Here is a 16,901-nt window from a genome sequence, read left to right as displayed (position 1 = left end):
TAATAATTATCAAAGTAAAAACAAAGTCGTCAGAATGAGATAACACTACGCTCCAGTGAATGTAATATTACGATGTCGTAAATGTATTGCACCAATTTTGGAAATTGTCTTGATTGGCATTAATACGATTCTTAACAATAATGAAATATACATATGACGTCAACATCACGTGAACATTTGTAAATCACAAGCGATAAAGAAAAAGAGAAAAACGACAGAGAAAAAGAATAGTGGATTACCATTGAGAACATTGAAAAGTACCAGAATGATAAGACCACGTGTTTAGAAAGATAGGCGTCCTTTGCGTCCTCGACAGCACCCGTCTTAATTTTCTTTTAAAATGCGATATTGAAAATATAGAATTTATTGATAATTCTAATTATGGAATTTATTGATAATTCTGAAGATAATTGAATTACGCGTCCATCCTGGTGTTGATTTTTGATCTGTTTCAGTATCTCTGATGAGTCCTAGAAGAACCAAACAGATCTTAAGTTCAGTCTTATTGATTTTGACTCTACTGTAAAACTGTATCTTATTTTCAATGTCTTAAGAAAGGAGCTACATTGTAATATCTTGTCTTTTACAATGCTTTGTACGTGTTTCAAGACTTGTTAGAAATGGAACACTTGAGTAAATATAATATAGTATAGCACGATTTTGTATTTTTAAAAGACGAAATCTTGTCATGTGTAAAGAAGGCAATTTAGATACATGTATTATCAAATTTATCAATTTATCAAGTTCACTTTCAAGCGTTTCGTCAAGTATATTTTAACCTATTTCATTAATGCACATCAAAGGGCAATTTCTATAAAGTATTTTACTTCTGATAATGAAATAATCATATTAAGTGACTGTGATATACAAATTATGTATTGATATGTCTACGCAAGAAATGTGAGTGTGATATTATGTCTGAATGTAAGAATGTAAGAGAGTGTATAAAATGAAAATATCAATACGTTCTTATGCATTGTGAGGAACCACGGGGGACCCAACTCTCGGGGGACTATTGACGGGAAAAATAAAATGATTTGTATCTGGGGAAAAAAAAGGTGTCTCGACACTTTATCATTAGCACTCCACCTCTGGATTGTGAGTTCGAAACCTAAGTGGGGCAGTTGCCTGGTACTGACCGTAGGCCGGTGGTTTTTCTCCGGGAACTCCGGCTTTCTTCCACCTCCAAAACCTGGCACGTCCTTAAATGACCCTGCCTGTTAATAGGACGTTAAACAAAATAAACCAAACCAAAAATAAACAAAATATAAGAAAGCGTTCTGTTTTGAAGCAAACTAGTAATTAAAAAATATTCAATTGATAATCTAAAGTACAATAGCTGTACGACACATAAATTGTTTTATTTCATAGACCTACCTGTAGGTTATGTTAAGTGAGAGAAGCCACCGAATATGTGGTAAAGCGCAACCCACACCCTGATTATAGAACTTTTTCATAGCACATTGGAGACAAGCAAGCCTATTGGGAGAAGGTTGGGTGTGCTGTAGATGATTGCCTGTGCGTTACTCTAGGAGGTGAGGAGAAAGACGCCTTATCAAGGCCAAGCGGTGTACGAGGCGCCACCAATCCACTGTGGTACCACGTATCTGTCATAGTCTTAAATCTACAAGCCTCATCTAGTCATATTTCATACCATATGCGGGTTTGGTAATTTTTAAATTAATTCATTAAACCAAATTATCTCTTGAAATGTCATTAAAATCTGATATGGGTGAGTTCCATTTACTTATTTTGTCGCGATGACAAATAGGAAATTGTCTTAAAGAGGACGACTTGATACGGGAGGAATTTAGTTTGATTTATTTTTGTTGTATAAATTCTGTACTGATCTAATAACACATATTTACAATAACGCGAACACGATTGAAATTAAACAGTCTCTTATTTCAGGTAATTTACATAGGATTACTTATATATGTCTGTAAATAACAGCATCGCAAATAATTTGTATACACAGAAGTAACGTTACAAGGAAGCCTCTATGGCGTCCGGGAATATCAAACTGCTATGGTGTGTGCTAGTCCCTACCTCTCATATACCCATGCTCTTATCATCCTGTTGTAATATATAAGAAAATAGTATACATCTTGTGAAACAATATCACAATTTGGTCATGGTATCATTATCGTGATCCTAATTATTTTCTTTGTTCTGCTGTTCCAGGAGGAAGACATATTGACGTAATGAGAGTAACTAATACATATATTTATTACAGAAGGTATATTTTGAACTATTTCTAAAATGACTATTGCACGGTCACGTGCGAGCTATTGAACACCTGTGACGTTTCGGAATTCGGTCACGTGCGAACTATTGCACAGCTATTGGTCATTTCGGATTTTAGTCCTTCCCTTTCAAACGTCTAAGGCACTCAGATATGAACACTGCCAGACGACAGTAATGGTGACTTCTAGGCCTACAGGAAAGTCGAGATTTCAGTGATTCTAAGTGTGTTTTAATGATTATGTAATAAAACAATTATATCATGGGTGTCTGTGTAAATGTCCAGAATATTTGACACGAAGTACTGGTAGTCTACCTACCTTGTATGTTCTACTGCGCTCGGCTTTCCGCCTCGTGCAATAGAACAACGGTCGATTACCAGTACCTCTTGTCAAATATTCTGGACTATTGCACAGACACCCATGGTATATTTGTATAATATAAGAATACATGAAGTAGTTGACGTTTTAGCAAACGGTGGTATTTTTTACCATTGTAAAAACGCCTCGCTCTTCCTGAAAGCAATCACATTATCAGCAATAGCGAGGCGGGTGTGTGAAAGGACCACTGGCTAAAATGATAGGAGATATGAATTTGAGTTGTATATATTTATTTACTAAAGTAATGGTGTCTTATGTACATTTAAAAATAAAACTGCTGTCTTTTACTTATTCTTTACTTTAATGGTTTTTATCGTAGACGAATATCCGATAGTTTAGCTTATATGATGTTACTGGAGTGTTGTATGCGATGGTAATGATATTAAGTTTCCTATATATAAATGATTCTTGGGAATAAAAGAAATTCGTCGTACATAGAGATTGTACGAGTTAAGGTCGAAGCAAGATTTAGTTTCATGATTCAGAATAACCTGAACATGGAGCGAATATCATATTTTAAAATCAATATTCAAGATAATTGACTTATCCATCCAGAAGGGGTGTGTTACAGAAGTATAACAACAAGGTCAAATACATTCTGCTTATTACGACTAATACTTATCTATGACGTAGCAGTGTATATTTCCGGGACAAGGATGTGACGTTTTAATCGTACAACTTCGCCAAATCGTATACCAAGTTCTCTCTCGAAATAAATTGTTTTGTTCCATTTGAAAGTTTATTATTGTCCTAAAACACCTTTTGGTGTAGTCTAGAATATTATTTCTGGATTTTTAGGCCAAACCACATTACTATGCGATAAATCCTAAATTAAAGCGACAAAAACATTGCCGTGTGAATACTGAACATGCTATTTTAGTGCAGTTAATGCTAAGAAACACAGAAGGCATGTTTGCTTAAACATCGTTCGATTTACTGCAGATAGCCATGCTATAGGTAAGTGTAATCGGTAATTATCGTTAAGTAAGTGGGACTTTACTAGAGCCATATCGATCTCAGTAACAGCCGAAGTTAAAGTCCCCCCAAAAAGCTTAAGGAAGACGTCAGGACGAGGAAATAATGTATTGAATTGGTGAGGTACGAAAAGGAATATAAGGCATTACTATGCCGTGTTATTGTCTATTGTATCGCTTGTACAATCTGAATAATTTATAAACGAGTGAGAAAAAACGCCAAAATTAATATATTGTCGTTTTCTACTTTTCACGTAGTCAATAAAACTTGTACGCTTAGAATTGCTTTTAACTGGGTCATTTGTTTAATGTCCTATCAGCCACTACAGGAGTTATGGCCATACAATGGCGGCGTCACCTGTGTGGATGTTACATGTGTATGGTGAGTGAGTGTTGTGGGAGGTTGCGATACCTTCGTGTTTAGTTTCCTTGACATCCCATTCATGTACTTTTAACATGCTAATGAAGTTATATATTTGATTAGAAAAGCGTTCACACTTTTTACAAAATCTAAAATTTATCCAGTGTAAGAAATTGTAGTTGTTTTGTAATAAGCAAATATAGGAATTGTATCGGTATTTAAAATAAAAATGATTATCAAATCTTCATAATCATAGGAAAGTGTACATTGGACATATTTCATAGCTAAAAAAGTAATTTACCGATCTAAAATTTTGTAATGCAGAAAGTATTTTTATATATGGAAAGTTTTTAAAGAAGTATAAAACATATATTGTGAATACAAATATACAAAATGTACTTATTCAAGTTGACATTGTTGGATATACATACCGTTTTAATTTTTGGTTTTTTTAATTTTGCAAATGTTTGCAACACAATGTCAATATGACATCAAAATATCAAAATAAAGTAGAAAATGTATACACTGTAAACTTTCTAAATCTACATTAGCCTGTGAAAAGTATTCACCATTGTGTAGGGGTACCCCCTTCACTCCACTTAGTGTTATGCTAGGAGGTCCACCAAGACTGTCAGTAGAAATACGGACTCAGCATTTAGGTTCTTATGGTTCATTTGCATGCATCTACAAACGGTGAAAAATAAGATAAATTGAAGTGGGGCCGAATATTGATTCTAACTTTGTATAGATATGTGATTGGTTTACCTGGAGTACAACATGACATATGATTGGTTTATCTGGAGTACAGTAGGATATATGATTGGTTTATCTGGAGTAAGACAACCTCTACAGGACATGTGATTGGTTTACCTGGAGTACAACATGATATATGATTGATTTATCTGGAGTACAACAGGATATGTGATTGGTTTATTTAGAATAAGAAACGTTTACAGGATATATGATTGGTTTATCTGGAGGAAGACAACCTCTACAGGATATATGATTGGTTTATCTGGAGGAAGACAACCTCTACAAATATTTAGCAATGGTTCACGTCTGATATTTCATATAAAACATCAAGAAATCACAAAAAATAAAATCTCGAGTAAAAGGCAGCAGTGCCAGCTCTAAGCATCAGTACGCACCACATAGACTTGAAACCAAGCCAGACTTGTTGAAAACATAAGTGTACCTAGTTGGCTTATTTAGCCGTCTTTGGAATGTTCGTACATATTTTCGTGCGTTATTAGATTTTGGCAATAAAGACATGATATCCGTTGGTTGTTTGCACCCTTTATGACCTGAAGCGCCCATATCCTCGATCTCGTGGTCTAGGCCCTGATTACGTGAGGTCTTCCTTCTGTTGGAATTCGTGTTGTAATTACTGATGACTATTGCTAGCAAGATGATATACCCCTATCGAGGTCTGACGGCAAATCTAATTTCTACAGCATGACGGTTGATACAGCCTGAGCAACAATAACTGGTTCGATTGGAGTCACATATTGTCAGTTACTTTTTTTTGTTTTGAGATTGGGTTAGGTTAAAATTCTAAGGATAATTCCCTGGTGTGGGAGTGTTGATATGAGTTCATGTAGAGCAGACTATTAGCTTGCCTGTAACGTTGATGATATTACCGGGTATGATGCTGTTTATTAGATTTGGGAGGAAACATTTTGCTACAAATGTCTATATTTGCAGGTGTTTGAATAGCCTACCGTCAGAGTTTTACCGATCGTCTACCAGTTGGTTAGTTTTCTTTATGTATGAAGTACAGTATTAACTTTAGACATCACGTGGCATAAGGTATAGACATCACGTGGTATAAGGTATAGACATCACGTGGTATAAGGTATAGACATCACGTGGTATAATGTATAGACATCACGTGATATAAGGTATATGACATCAGTAAGAATACCACCAGACGAATCCTCCAGGTTAGACAGATGTCTAATTGATAGTAAGTATAAACTTGTCCCTATAGATAGTCCATATGGACGTTATTCCCGTTTTTTGCATAATCATCATATTTGTACAATGAACTTGGAAGCAAAGTAAGAGCCAGGCAGACTGTAGATACATACAATTGTACATTGTTATTGTACTTTTTTTTTTTTTTTTTTACATCTGTATATAAATATATGTTAGATACATATCTAATAAACGAGTTTGTCGTAAGGATTTGGCCGAACTAACCACTGCTCCATTAATACTTCACTTTGAAGAACTAGCGCATGTTGTAAAGTTAAAGTCGTCGGTACTTCTTGGTGTAGAAAGTCGGTAGAATATGTTGTGTATTCAAATTTGAATCATCATGGAAGTGTCTTATGTCCAATAGTCTTAAAGTAAGTCAGACACTTACAATGTCACATAAGGGTGTAAGATAATTACACTATCCTTAGTTAATTAGTAACTGATTTATCACCTACACGACTCCATCAATTAATATGTTTCGTCTTGAACCATATTTTGTAAATCATCTCCCTTTGTGATTTGTTTCACGGTTACATTTACTTACTACATCCCTATTCCAGAGCTGCGTATATCATGATGTCATCTTTACATATCCGAATAAACTTCTAAATTCCTCAGTATTGTACATGTATATCTTGCGTGCATTGGTATATAGTTTAATGTGTTCTTAAACGTGCAACGTAACAATTAGGATTCTTAAATAACTACTCACTGAACAGTATCGCATTTTATTTATTTGAGGTCATCGTGATGGTTACGTTAGAACGCTATAAACTGGTCTAATTCCAACGATGATCTATCGCTCGTGTATTGATTTGGTAGTTGGTTGCGTGCTCATTGAGTTCGCGCGGCGTGTCATGGGTATCTTAGATCAACAGTAGAATACACGAGGAAATAAAGGGATACGTATCTCCGTGTGTCTAACCAAACACGGAAGTTTTATAACTGCTAATATCTTCATCACGATTTCGACCATTAATTCATTAAAGGATATGTGTTATTATAACACCTGGTGTTTCCATGTTGTCGATGTTTGTTGTGGTGAATCCTCTATGGCTACCCACCACGATACCTTTTTGAACTGTTTTGGTGCAATGTGGTACAATTCACGTTTAAAACAATGCGTTTGGCTTTCTTCAGCATTTACGTTCGGTTTGCGAGGTAGTTGTGTGTTAACGGCAAGAAAGGTGTGTAAGGGTCTGTAGTACAATTCGGTTTTGTCTCATTCGTGGTATTATCAAAAATAATACAGCTTATACAATACTGAATGGTCTCTGTGTGCAGGAAACTATCAAGTGAAAACATTGGTTGTGAATGAGAATGGAAGTTTGGAAATTTGTAGTGGATAGTTTTAACAGAGCGTTTACATGTAAGTCCTGTGACTGGAGAGTTAATTGGTTGGAGAATAAAGCGCACTACGGCTTAGTAGGAGGTCGTTTTATATCCTATACGTAATGTGTAAAGGGCCTTAATTGGTATTACCCAGCATGCAACAGAGGGGGTGGTAGACACATTTGTGGTAACCGCCATGTCTTGCAAGGACAAGTACTAATGTCCGTCTGCGGTCACGCTGTCTTTCCCGCCACGTCATACAAAGTCACGTGCTATATCTCCGTCCATTTGGCCTTGTCCTCGCCAAGTGAAAAGGAAAGTTAAGTAATTCCGATCGTAATATAAGTGCTACGAATAATTTCGTTTTGTCAGATAGTCAAATTAGTATAAATTTATTGTTTTCGATGGTTTCTTTATTTGACCACGTTGTTGTTTTTATTTGTATGCATTTGCTCATTTTGCTCTCGCTTGTTTCTGAATTAATGCCTTGCTTCAATTTAATGAAAATAATGAATCTAGAACGTACCAGACATAATATCTGTACATGTATCACCAAATGTATTCCTTACATCCACATTCAATGATTAAAAAACAGTTGAAATGTTCTCATTAGGACGGAGATAGGAGGAGAAATCGATACTTCTCATTAATGTCTCCACGGTATGTGAGATTTTTACTAGTTTCAAAAAAGAATTTAATTATGAACACTGGCATTGCGTCTTATAAAGGTCTAAACAGTTAAAAAATGGACAGCTTTCAGTTTGCAATCTATTTCCACATTAGGGTAAAAATCCTAGCTTAATAAGCGGTTCCACTCACAGCAGGAATTTGGTTGTAGCGGACATGGGAAATATTTGTGATTATTCCAAATAATTATTCCAATGTTTTAAATCAAATGTATTTCCAATTTTAGATCATATTATTTTAGTTTAAACAATATGGTAGAACAATAGTTTTAGTCGGTCTTACGATACTGTGCTAGAGATAGATATTAAATTTCAAAGAAGGTTAAAAACGTGATTTTCTCGTATTTTCTTGATTTCCCCGAATGTCGATTTTGTTAGAAATATGTCCTGTTATAAAATAGGTACCCATCATTCCGAAAACCTAGAATTGCAATTAAGTGCCGTTTTGGACTATATTCTGAGTAAACAAACTGGACTAATTTTGTAATTGATGTACACATACATCTACTCTTCCTAGCTGCATTGGTTATCTTTATTGTCGTTCAAGGATCTTCATGTTAATATTCATTATGTTATACGTTATTCCTGGTATATCGATTTGATATTAGAACTACGGTCTCGTTCCTATGTCGTTTTTCATTTTCCTGTTTTATGAGGATATATAGGAAGGTTTGAGCTTACATAGATTCCTCTCCCGAGCGGAGAATAGATCTGAACTATCATTATTTTCAAAGTTTCAAAAAGACTCGAAACATATATTATTCGTCTTTTTCCTTTGTGTTAACAAATTAAAAGAAACCATTGACCATCCTTCCATTTAAGTTTGATTTCAACTGACAGCTAACTATCTAATGGTATACTAGACATTTCCGGTCAGTTTTATAATTAAAGTATCCGAACGTTAATAAGATAGTGTAGCAATAACAATCTTTGTTCAGACATTTATGTTTACTCTTTTTCTCCACAAATTCCCAAATTAGGTATTGTTCCAGCATCGTAGGTGCTACGAGTAGGAGATCGTCTGGAGCTTATTCGTAACCTTTCCATTTCGGGATTATATTTTGTGAGCGGAAGCCGCCAATATTTGAAGTGCATTGCGCCCGCTGCCTCGATGAATTATTGAGCTAGGTCATTCGGTACTGCAATAACACACTAATAAATAAATAATTTAGTTTAAACAATTTAATCGTATTTCATTCAGGAATCCATTTGAATTAATTTGCTGTTCAGAACTTAATTCCATTATCTTAGAATTGATGGTATGGTATTTGATCTAACTAAATATTGACAGAAAGTGCATATTAGAGTATTTCTCTGTTATTTGTCGTATTTAGCACAAACAACAGTATCGTTACGCGTGATCTTGAGGAATCAGTACACGTCTACATTAATGTTCGAAGGGAACGGATCATACGATATATATAACTTATTGATATTAATATGGAGCTTGTATATATATATATGTATATTTAAGTTTTACAGTCCACATGTAAAACCTTCCAGCCAGTAAAAATGTCAATAACAGACTGATGTTTACATTGGTTACGCACGGAAAATGTTCCTCATCACCAACCAATCGTATCATGTGTCGATTTTCCTGCCAGTTGGTTTATAATTTTTATTCTTTCTACAAAATTCAAATTATGGGAAAATTAATTTTTGTTTTGATTGTTTTTGTTTATGTTTTTTTTTCGCCCAAATTAGGATCACGAAAGGTTGGTCGGGAGGCACAGTGGTCATACTTGCCTTTCACCTTAGCGGTCGGGTTTCGATTCCCCGATAGGACTTAGAGCGGTATCGGGTTACCTGCCCGACCACGTGGGGTTTCTCCGGGTACTCCGGTTTCCTCCCACAGTGAGAATGATAAATCTAACGTGATAAAACTGGTTTCACAATTTTTGCAAAATAGAGAAATTTAACATATTTTACATTAAGAAAATTAGAATAATTATTCGCTGAAGGGAGGGGATGCGTATGAATGCTAACCTCAAATTCATTTCATGAAAACATCCATTTTAACAAGCTAATATAAACTGATAATGTCTATGAATTTTTGTAATATTACTTTCTGCATTTATGAAGAAAATAAAAGGCAATATTGTCAAATTCAAACAGCTTTCAAGGCATTTCGATAATCCACTTTTTTCATTGCAATATTGCAGCTGTCATATTTCGAAAATATATTCTTTATTTCAGTTGGTCTTGTGATACAATCAATTTCAAATGTCTACCATTGCAAAAGCGGCAGACAATAAATTAAGAAGAGGTCAAAATATGTTATTTTACTTATTTTCGTGATTCTTAATAATGCCATCTTTTTTTGTTATAATATTGATTTCTAAAGTCTAAACATAGAACTGGTTAATATTTGACAATAAAATCTACATCTAGAACTGATTGACATTTGACAATTAAGTTTACACCTAGAACTGGTCGATATTTGACAATAAAGTCTACACTTAGAACTTGTTGATATTTAACAATAAAATTTAAACTTAGAACTGGTTTACATTTGACTAGGCATAGCGACTGGAAACAGATTGAAAACACGCAGTCTTTTTATCAGTATATATATGTAGAAGTAGTTAGGTACAAGGCCCAGCGTTGTGTCGACAGTGGTGGGAGAACAAAGATAATGCACTCTATTATAAGTTTCATACTTGTTCTATAAATCGTAAGATTATTAGGCCCCTGGGTCCATACGATAACACTCCAATAATGTGTTTATGTTATATCGTTAGATTTAAAACACCCGATTAGCCAGGACATTCCAGGTTAGGCCTACAGATGTGAGTAGACCACACTTTATGAGGGCAGACTGTAGGTCTGGAACTACTGTCTACCGTACCCCTGGTAGTATATTAATTCAGTGTAATATGTATGAAGGTAAAAAGAAGTGGAAACCTCATATCTCTGTGTGAATTCGATGACAAGGTGTACTACATCTGTGTAGATAATACATGTTATGGCCTGTAAGTATACCTTGGTGTATTTGTACAGAAGTAATGCACTACAAGGCTGATGTTATTTCCCTTTGTGAACGGCTACTAGTAGGTGCTATTTCCCTTTGTGAACGGCTACTAGTAGGTGCTATTTCCCTTTGTGAACGGCTACTAGTAGGTGCTATTTACCTGCTCATTTTACCGGTCTATAGTTTCAGGACTATTTCCCTGATAACAATGAAAACGTTGGGATCACATGTAAATCGCCATATCTACTCCGTATTCTTACAGCACACTGCCTTTGTCAGTAGACAGGGTTGTAGAGGATAGTGGGCAAGTAGCAGCATGTACCCGACAGGTTTTCTGAACTTACAAACATTTAATACCCAGTTTTTTTATCAGTGAAATAAAAAAGTTAAATATAGGACATAGCAAGGTAAAAGTCAGGGATTTGTTACTTTCTCTTCTCCAGAAGAAGTGTAGTCCCGATGTGAATGAAGGGTTTTAAACGGCATTGGGAAGGTAAACACAATCTTATAGACTCGTTCTGTTAACATTAATTATATTCTCTGAAAATTAAAAAAAAAAAAAAATTACTACTTGACGACGGAATATTTTCCGATGTCTTCCCCTACGTCTGTATTGTATTGGTATGGTATTATGTCTTTTCTGACAACTGTGATGTAATTTCGTATGATACCTGTTGCAAAACATTCTCACAATTTCCTTCATTATGCGACATAGTTGTTTGAGGTTTGATCTAACACATACCACTCCTAAAACACTGAGCTTTCAGTTCTTCAGTCAATGAACTCGTCATCGTTTTATTTCAGGCGCCATTTTTATGTTTAATTAGTATTGTGTTTACATGGGTTGTACCAGATGGGAGTTTGACATGTGCTGTTTTGTGTTTTCCTATGACAAATGGAAGTAAGGTGTGTTATCATCAGAAACGTTGTTAGTTAAAATCGAATTGACAACATGAAAAAGTCCAAAATTAACGAATATTCCGTATGTTTGGTTCTACAGGTGGTATGGATGAGTCCGAAGATGATATTAATATCAAATGGAGATCGCCGGTTAATGGACGATGACCGGATGTCGGTTGAGCGTCCATACGATCCTGATTGGAACCTGCACATCCGGAAGGTCCGGTATGATGACAGGGGCATGTATAGGTGTACCCTAAACACGGACCCAGTCAGTGTCAAGTCAGTACACCTCCGGGTCGACGGTATGTTTTAACTTTACTGATGAATTATTTCGATAAAAACAAATGCGTGTCCCAAAAAGTACAATTTTTTTATGACATTTTTGCTAGTTAAATATATAGAGGATATTGGTTTCTCTTTTAATATAACACATAGTTCACTTCGAAAATATCGATGTTCTGTCATACTCCTGAAATATATGTTAAATTAAACGGAATACCATTCGATATCCTTTATATGTTAGCACCGGTTACAGTGTATCCTTATTGTAGCGCTCTGATAAGATGTTATAGTCTGACGCACTCATACGTTCTCATATACGTTTATATTTGCAGTGGTGCAGCTGTTAACATCCAAGTAAATGTTACTCATACAGCTCTCGATCAAGTCTGATCACAAGTTTTCTGTTATAAATAATCAGTACTTTTGTAAAGGGGTATTTATTGATTTGTAGGAAATCGAACACGAATTACGTCAGAAAATGTTACAGATATCATTTTTGTATCTGAATATTTCGTTTAAATCGACTCTAACTGTAATAACTGTAGCTGTAACTATAACTGTAAATGCCTAAACCAGTGCAAAATAATAACATTAGAACTCGGTAGGTCGTATACAACACCACACATGTTACCGGTCAATAATAACACCACACATGTTACCGGTCAATAATAACACCACACATGTTACCGGTCAATAATAACACCACACATGTTACCGGTCAATAATAACACCACACATGTTACCGGTCAATAATAACATTAGAACTCGGTAGGTATAACAAGACCACACATGTTACCGGTCAATAATAACATTAGAACTCGGTAGGTATAACAAGACCACACATGTTACAGGTCAAAAGCAGAACGCTGCGCGTACTCATCACTCGCATCAACGTGACACAATTCGACTTTTTCTGCGAAGCATTGTTTACAAAAATCAACAGAGGTAAACTGTGTTTTGAAAATTATAAAAATGCGTTTATAGAATTGTTTGTCAGTATATAATAAATAGGTTGGTGTATAACTATATATCCTAAACTCATGTCACTATTTTAAAGAAGAATTCACCTTGTAATGAGTATGAAATTTACATTATATTTGTTTATTTTCAATATAGTCAGCAAATGAGCGAAATATGATCATTATCAATAGTTAAACGTTAATCCTTTCTGGATTTTCACTTGTTTTAGCCCCTAGCATACCTGGCAAGTCCTAGAATGATAACGGTTATACCCAGTGTTATATCAACGATGCTACATTTACTGTATCGTTTCTAAATACGTATCCTTTTGTACGGTCCTTTGTTCCGACAGAACTCCGTTTGCTGATGAATCTGCTTTATTTAGAAAATATAAATGACAGAATATTGAGTAACTTAACACGCTCACCGCTGTATATTGCGTACGAAATTTTGATGTTGGAGAAACAAATACGTTATGAAAAAACTTACTCTAGATTTTAAAAGCTTTATAAATATGTCTGATGTCCACGAGTCACATAGGTAGATCTATGTTAATGTGTTTGAGAAGATTTTGTCATTACGAACTTTTTTGTTCTGGTAAAGGATTGTCCAGATACGAGCTTGTTTTGCTGGATTGGAATAGCTTTAACTTGACTTTGGCTCTGACTGGATGTTTTGGATACTCCTCAAGTTTCCTTTCGGCTTTTCAGGTCCGAAGATCAAAGGTCAAGGTCACTATTACTAGAAATAGAAAATTTGTTTCCTTGTGATTACTAAAGTTTCCTAGGACCCATCAAACTAAATTCTCATTCAGATTTTCTTAAGTGCTTTTATTGAATTGTTTATTTACTGGTCCAAATGACAATGGCCAGGGTCACTGTTAGTATAAATAGAAAATCTGTTTCCGTTCAATAGCTCTAGTTCTCTCGGGTCGATCAAGCTCAAACCTCTTGAGGTGAACATTTACCGAAAGTTCCTGCTCTATATTGGTGAATTTCGAGCACATTTCAGTGATGCTGGTCTCTCTGACTTTTAACATTATTTTCGAAGTGAAAATGTATCTATCTCTTCGTAATCACCCAACTTGCTGCGCAAGCGATACATCAATTCCGTGGTATTCTTGTTTTAGGAATTTCAAAGGGATGCATTTAAACTAAACAGGTTCACGATACATTAATAGCTACTTTAAATAAAAGAACTATTATATATAGGTATAGCAAAGCACATTAAACATACAAAGTCTACCAAAACCATGGTACCATATACCAGTCTTTAACACATCTGCGACAAAAAAAGAGTTATATATACTTATTTTAGTATTCTCTTCAAGACATATCCTTACTTCCGGTGTAAATATTACTCAAGCATGACTTGCATAGATGAGACAACCTAGTTATTGTTTTATTTTTGATAAACCCGACCTTTTTGAAACTCTTTATGCTACCGAGAGGTCAAATAAAGTTAACATGATTATTCGCCCATCCACATAATTATTCGTTCATCCACATGATCATTCGTCCATCCACATGGTTATTCGTCCATCCACATATTTATTCGTCCATCCACATGTTTATTCGTTGATCCATATGTTTATTCGTCCATCCACATGTTTATTCGTCCATCCACATGTTTATTCCTCCATCCACATGATCATTCGTCCATCCACATGATTATTCGTCCATCCACATGTTTCTCGTCCATCCACATGTTTATTTGTCCATCCACATGTTTATTCGTCCATCCACATGATCATTCGTCCATCCACATGATTATTCGTCCATCCACATATTTATTCGTCCATCCACCATTTTTCCTTTCAGTGGCACCTGATATCAATGAGGAATGGTCGAGCAGTAATACGGTTGTTAACGAAGGAAGTACTGTGGAGCTACACTGCAATGCTTCCGGTGTCCCCACGCCAAACATACGGTGGTACCGGAAGACCAAGTACACCTCTACCATGGAAAAGGAACGTACGTATGAAATGAGCAAGCATGAAAATAAAATATTTGTACCAAGTGTGTAATAGCTGTTGACAAGAATGTAATGAAGGATTAAGAATCACTGGTTACAAAAATCTTATTACAGTATAAAACAACCGGTAATTGAAGAAATAGAGTTGTAAATGAAATAAAAGACGTGTCTTTATATGCCTGCTACTGAATTATCGCATAGTTTTATGTGAATTTTTTTCTTGCTGTTGGTAATTTAAAGTCGCAAATATATTATCTATTAAAATGATAGTCTCATTCTACAATTAGACTTCTGATTCGGATTTTGGCAAAACGTCAAAAGGTATTGTTATCATTATGTAATTAATGATATCACAATGCCTTCTTGTAAAGTCATTCCATTTTAAAACTCAAATGTTTTTGGGTGAAACATCAACCTTACATAAACAGTATAACACAAATGATAAATGATATAAACGTTTTTATATTTATGGTACCTACACAGTTACGGGGGTCATTTAACGATAGTAACGTCTTGGATGGGGCCAAGTTTAGGGGCACATAGGGTGTCATTACACCGGAATGTCATGTTACAGACATTTTGTACTGACACCGGTATGTCATGTTACAGACACTCTGTACTGACACCGGTATGTCATGTTACAGACAATTTGTACTGACACCGGAATGTCATGTTACAGACAATTTGTACTGACACCGGAATGTCATGTTACAGACAATTTGTACTGACACCGGAATGTCATGATACAGACAATTTGTACTGACACCGGAATGTCATGATACAGACAATTTGTACTGACACCGGAATGTCATGTTACAGACAATTTGTACTGACACCGGAATGTCATGTTACAGACATTTTGTACTGACACCGGAATGTCATGTTACATACACTCTGTACTGACACCGGAATGTCATGTTACATACACTCTGTACTGACACCGGAATGTCATGTTACAGACAATCTGTACTGACACCGGAATGTCATGTTACAGACAATTTGTACTGACACCGGAATGTCATGTTACAGACACTCTGTACTGACACCGGAATGTCATGTTACAGACACTTTGTACTGACACCGGAATGTCATGTTACATACACTCTGTACTGACACCGGAATGTCATGTTACATACACTCTGTACTGACACCGGAATGTCATGTTACAGACACTTTGTACTGACACCGGAATGTCATGTTACATACACTTTGTACTGACACCGGAATGTCATGTTACATACACTCTGTACTGACACCGGAATGTCATGTTACAGACAATTTGTACTGACACCGGAATGTCATGTTACAGACACTCTGTACTGACACCGGAATGTCATGTTACAGACATTTGTACTGACACCGGAATGTCATGTTACATACACTCTGTACTGATACCGGAATGTCATGTTACATACATTTTGTTCTGACACCGGAATGTCATGTTACAGACATTTTGTACTGACACCAGTATGTCATGATACAGACACTCTGTACTGACACCGGTATGTCATGTTACAGACATTTTGTACTGACACCGGAATGTCATGTTACAGACAATTTGTACTGACACCGGAATGTCATGTTACAGACACTCTGTACTGACACCGGTATGTCATGTTATAGACATTTTGTACTGACACCGGAATGTCATGAGATGAGACTGACAGATATTTTACGTCCTTCGCGAATGAAGCAATGAGACATCGCGTGCAATTCTTAAGCTCTACTTGCAGACATTTAGGACTAATTGTCGATGAGGTAACGTTCCTTGGATGGTATGGTCACATGGCACCCAGGAACATCCCTCTCAATATACCATGCATAAAACCTGGTAGAGACGTCGGCTGCAATTAG

At 35.7% G+C, this 16,901-nt stretch overlaps 1 protein-coding gene across 1 annotated transcript in view; it reads left to right on the top strand.

The window, feature by feature from the left end:
* LOC117333829 (opioid-binding protein/cell adhesion molecule-like) overlaps positions 1-16,901 on the top strand; it is a 157,110-nt gene that overhangs the window by 113,070 nt on the left and 27,139 nt on the right. The window contains exons 3-4 of the mRNA XM_033893244.1: positions 11,929-12,133; positions 14,894-15,046. Coding sequence (XP_033749135.1) covers positions 11,929-12,133; positions 14,894-15,046 — 358 coding nt within the window. The remainder of the gene's footprint in view (positions 1-11,928; positions 12,134-14,893; positions 15,047-16,901) is intronic.

Source organism: Pecten maximus, chromosome 9, assembly GCF_902652985.1.
Source record: "Pecten maximus chromosome 9, xPecMax1.1, whole genome shotgun sequence".
Classification (NCBI taxonomy): Eukaryota; Metazoa; Mollusca; class Bivalvia; order Pectinida; family Pectinidae; genus Pecten; species Pecten maximus.
This window is presented reverse-complemented; position numbering and strand designations above follow the sequence as displayed.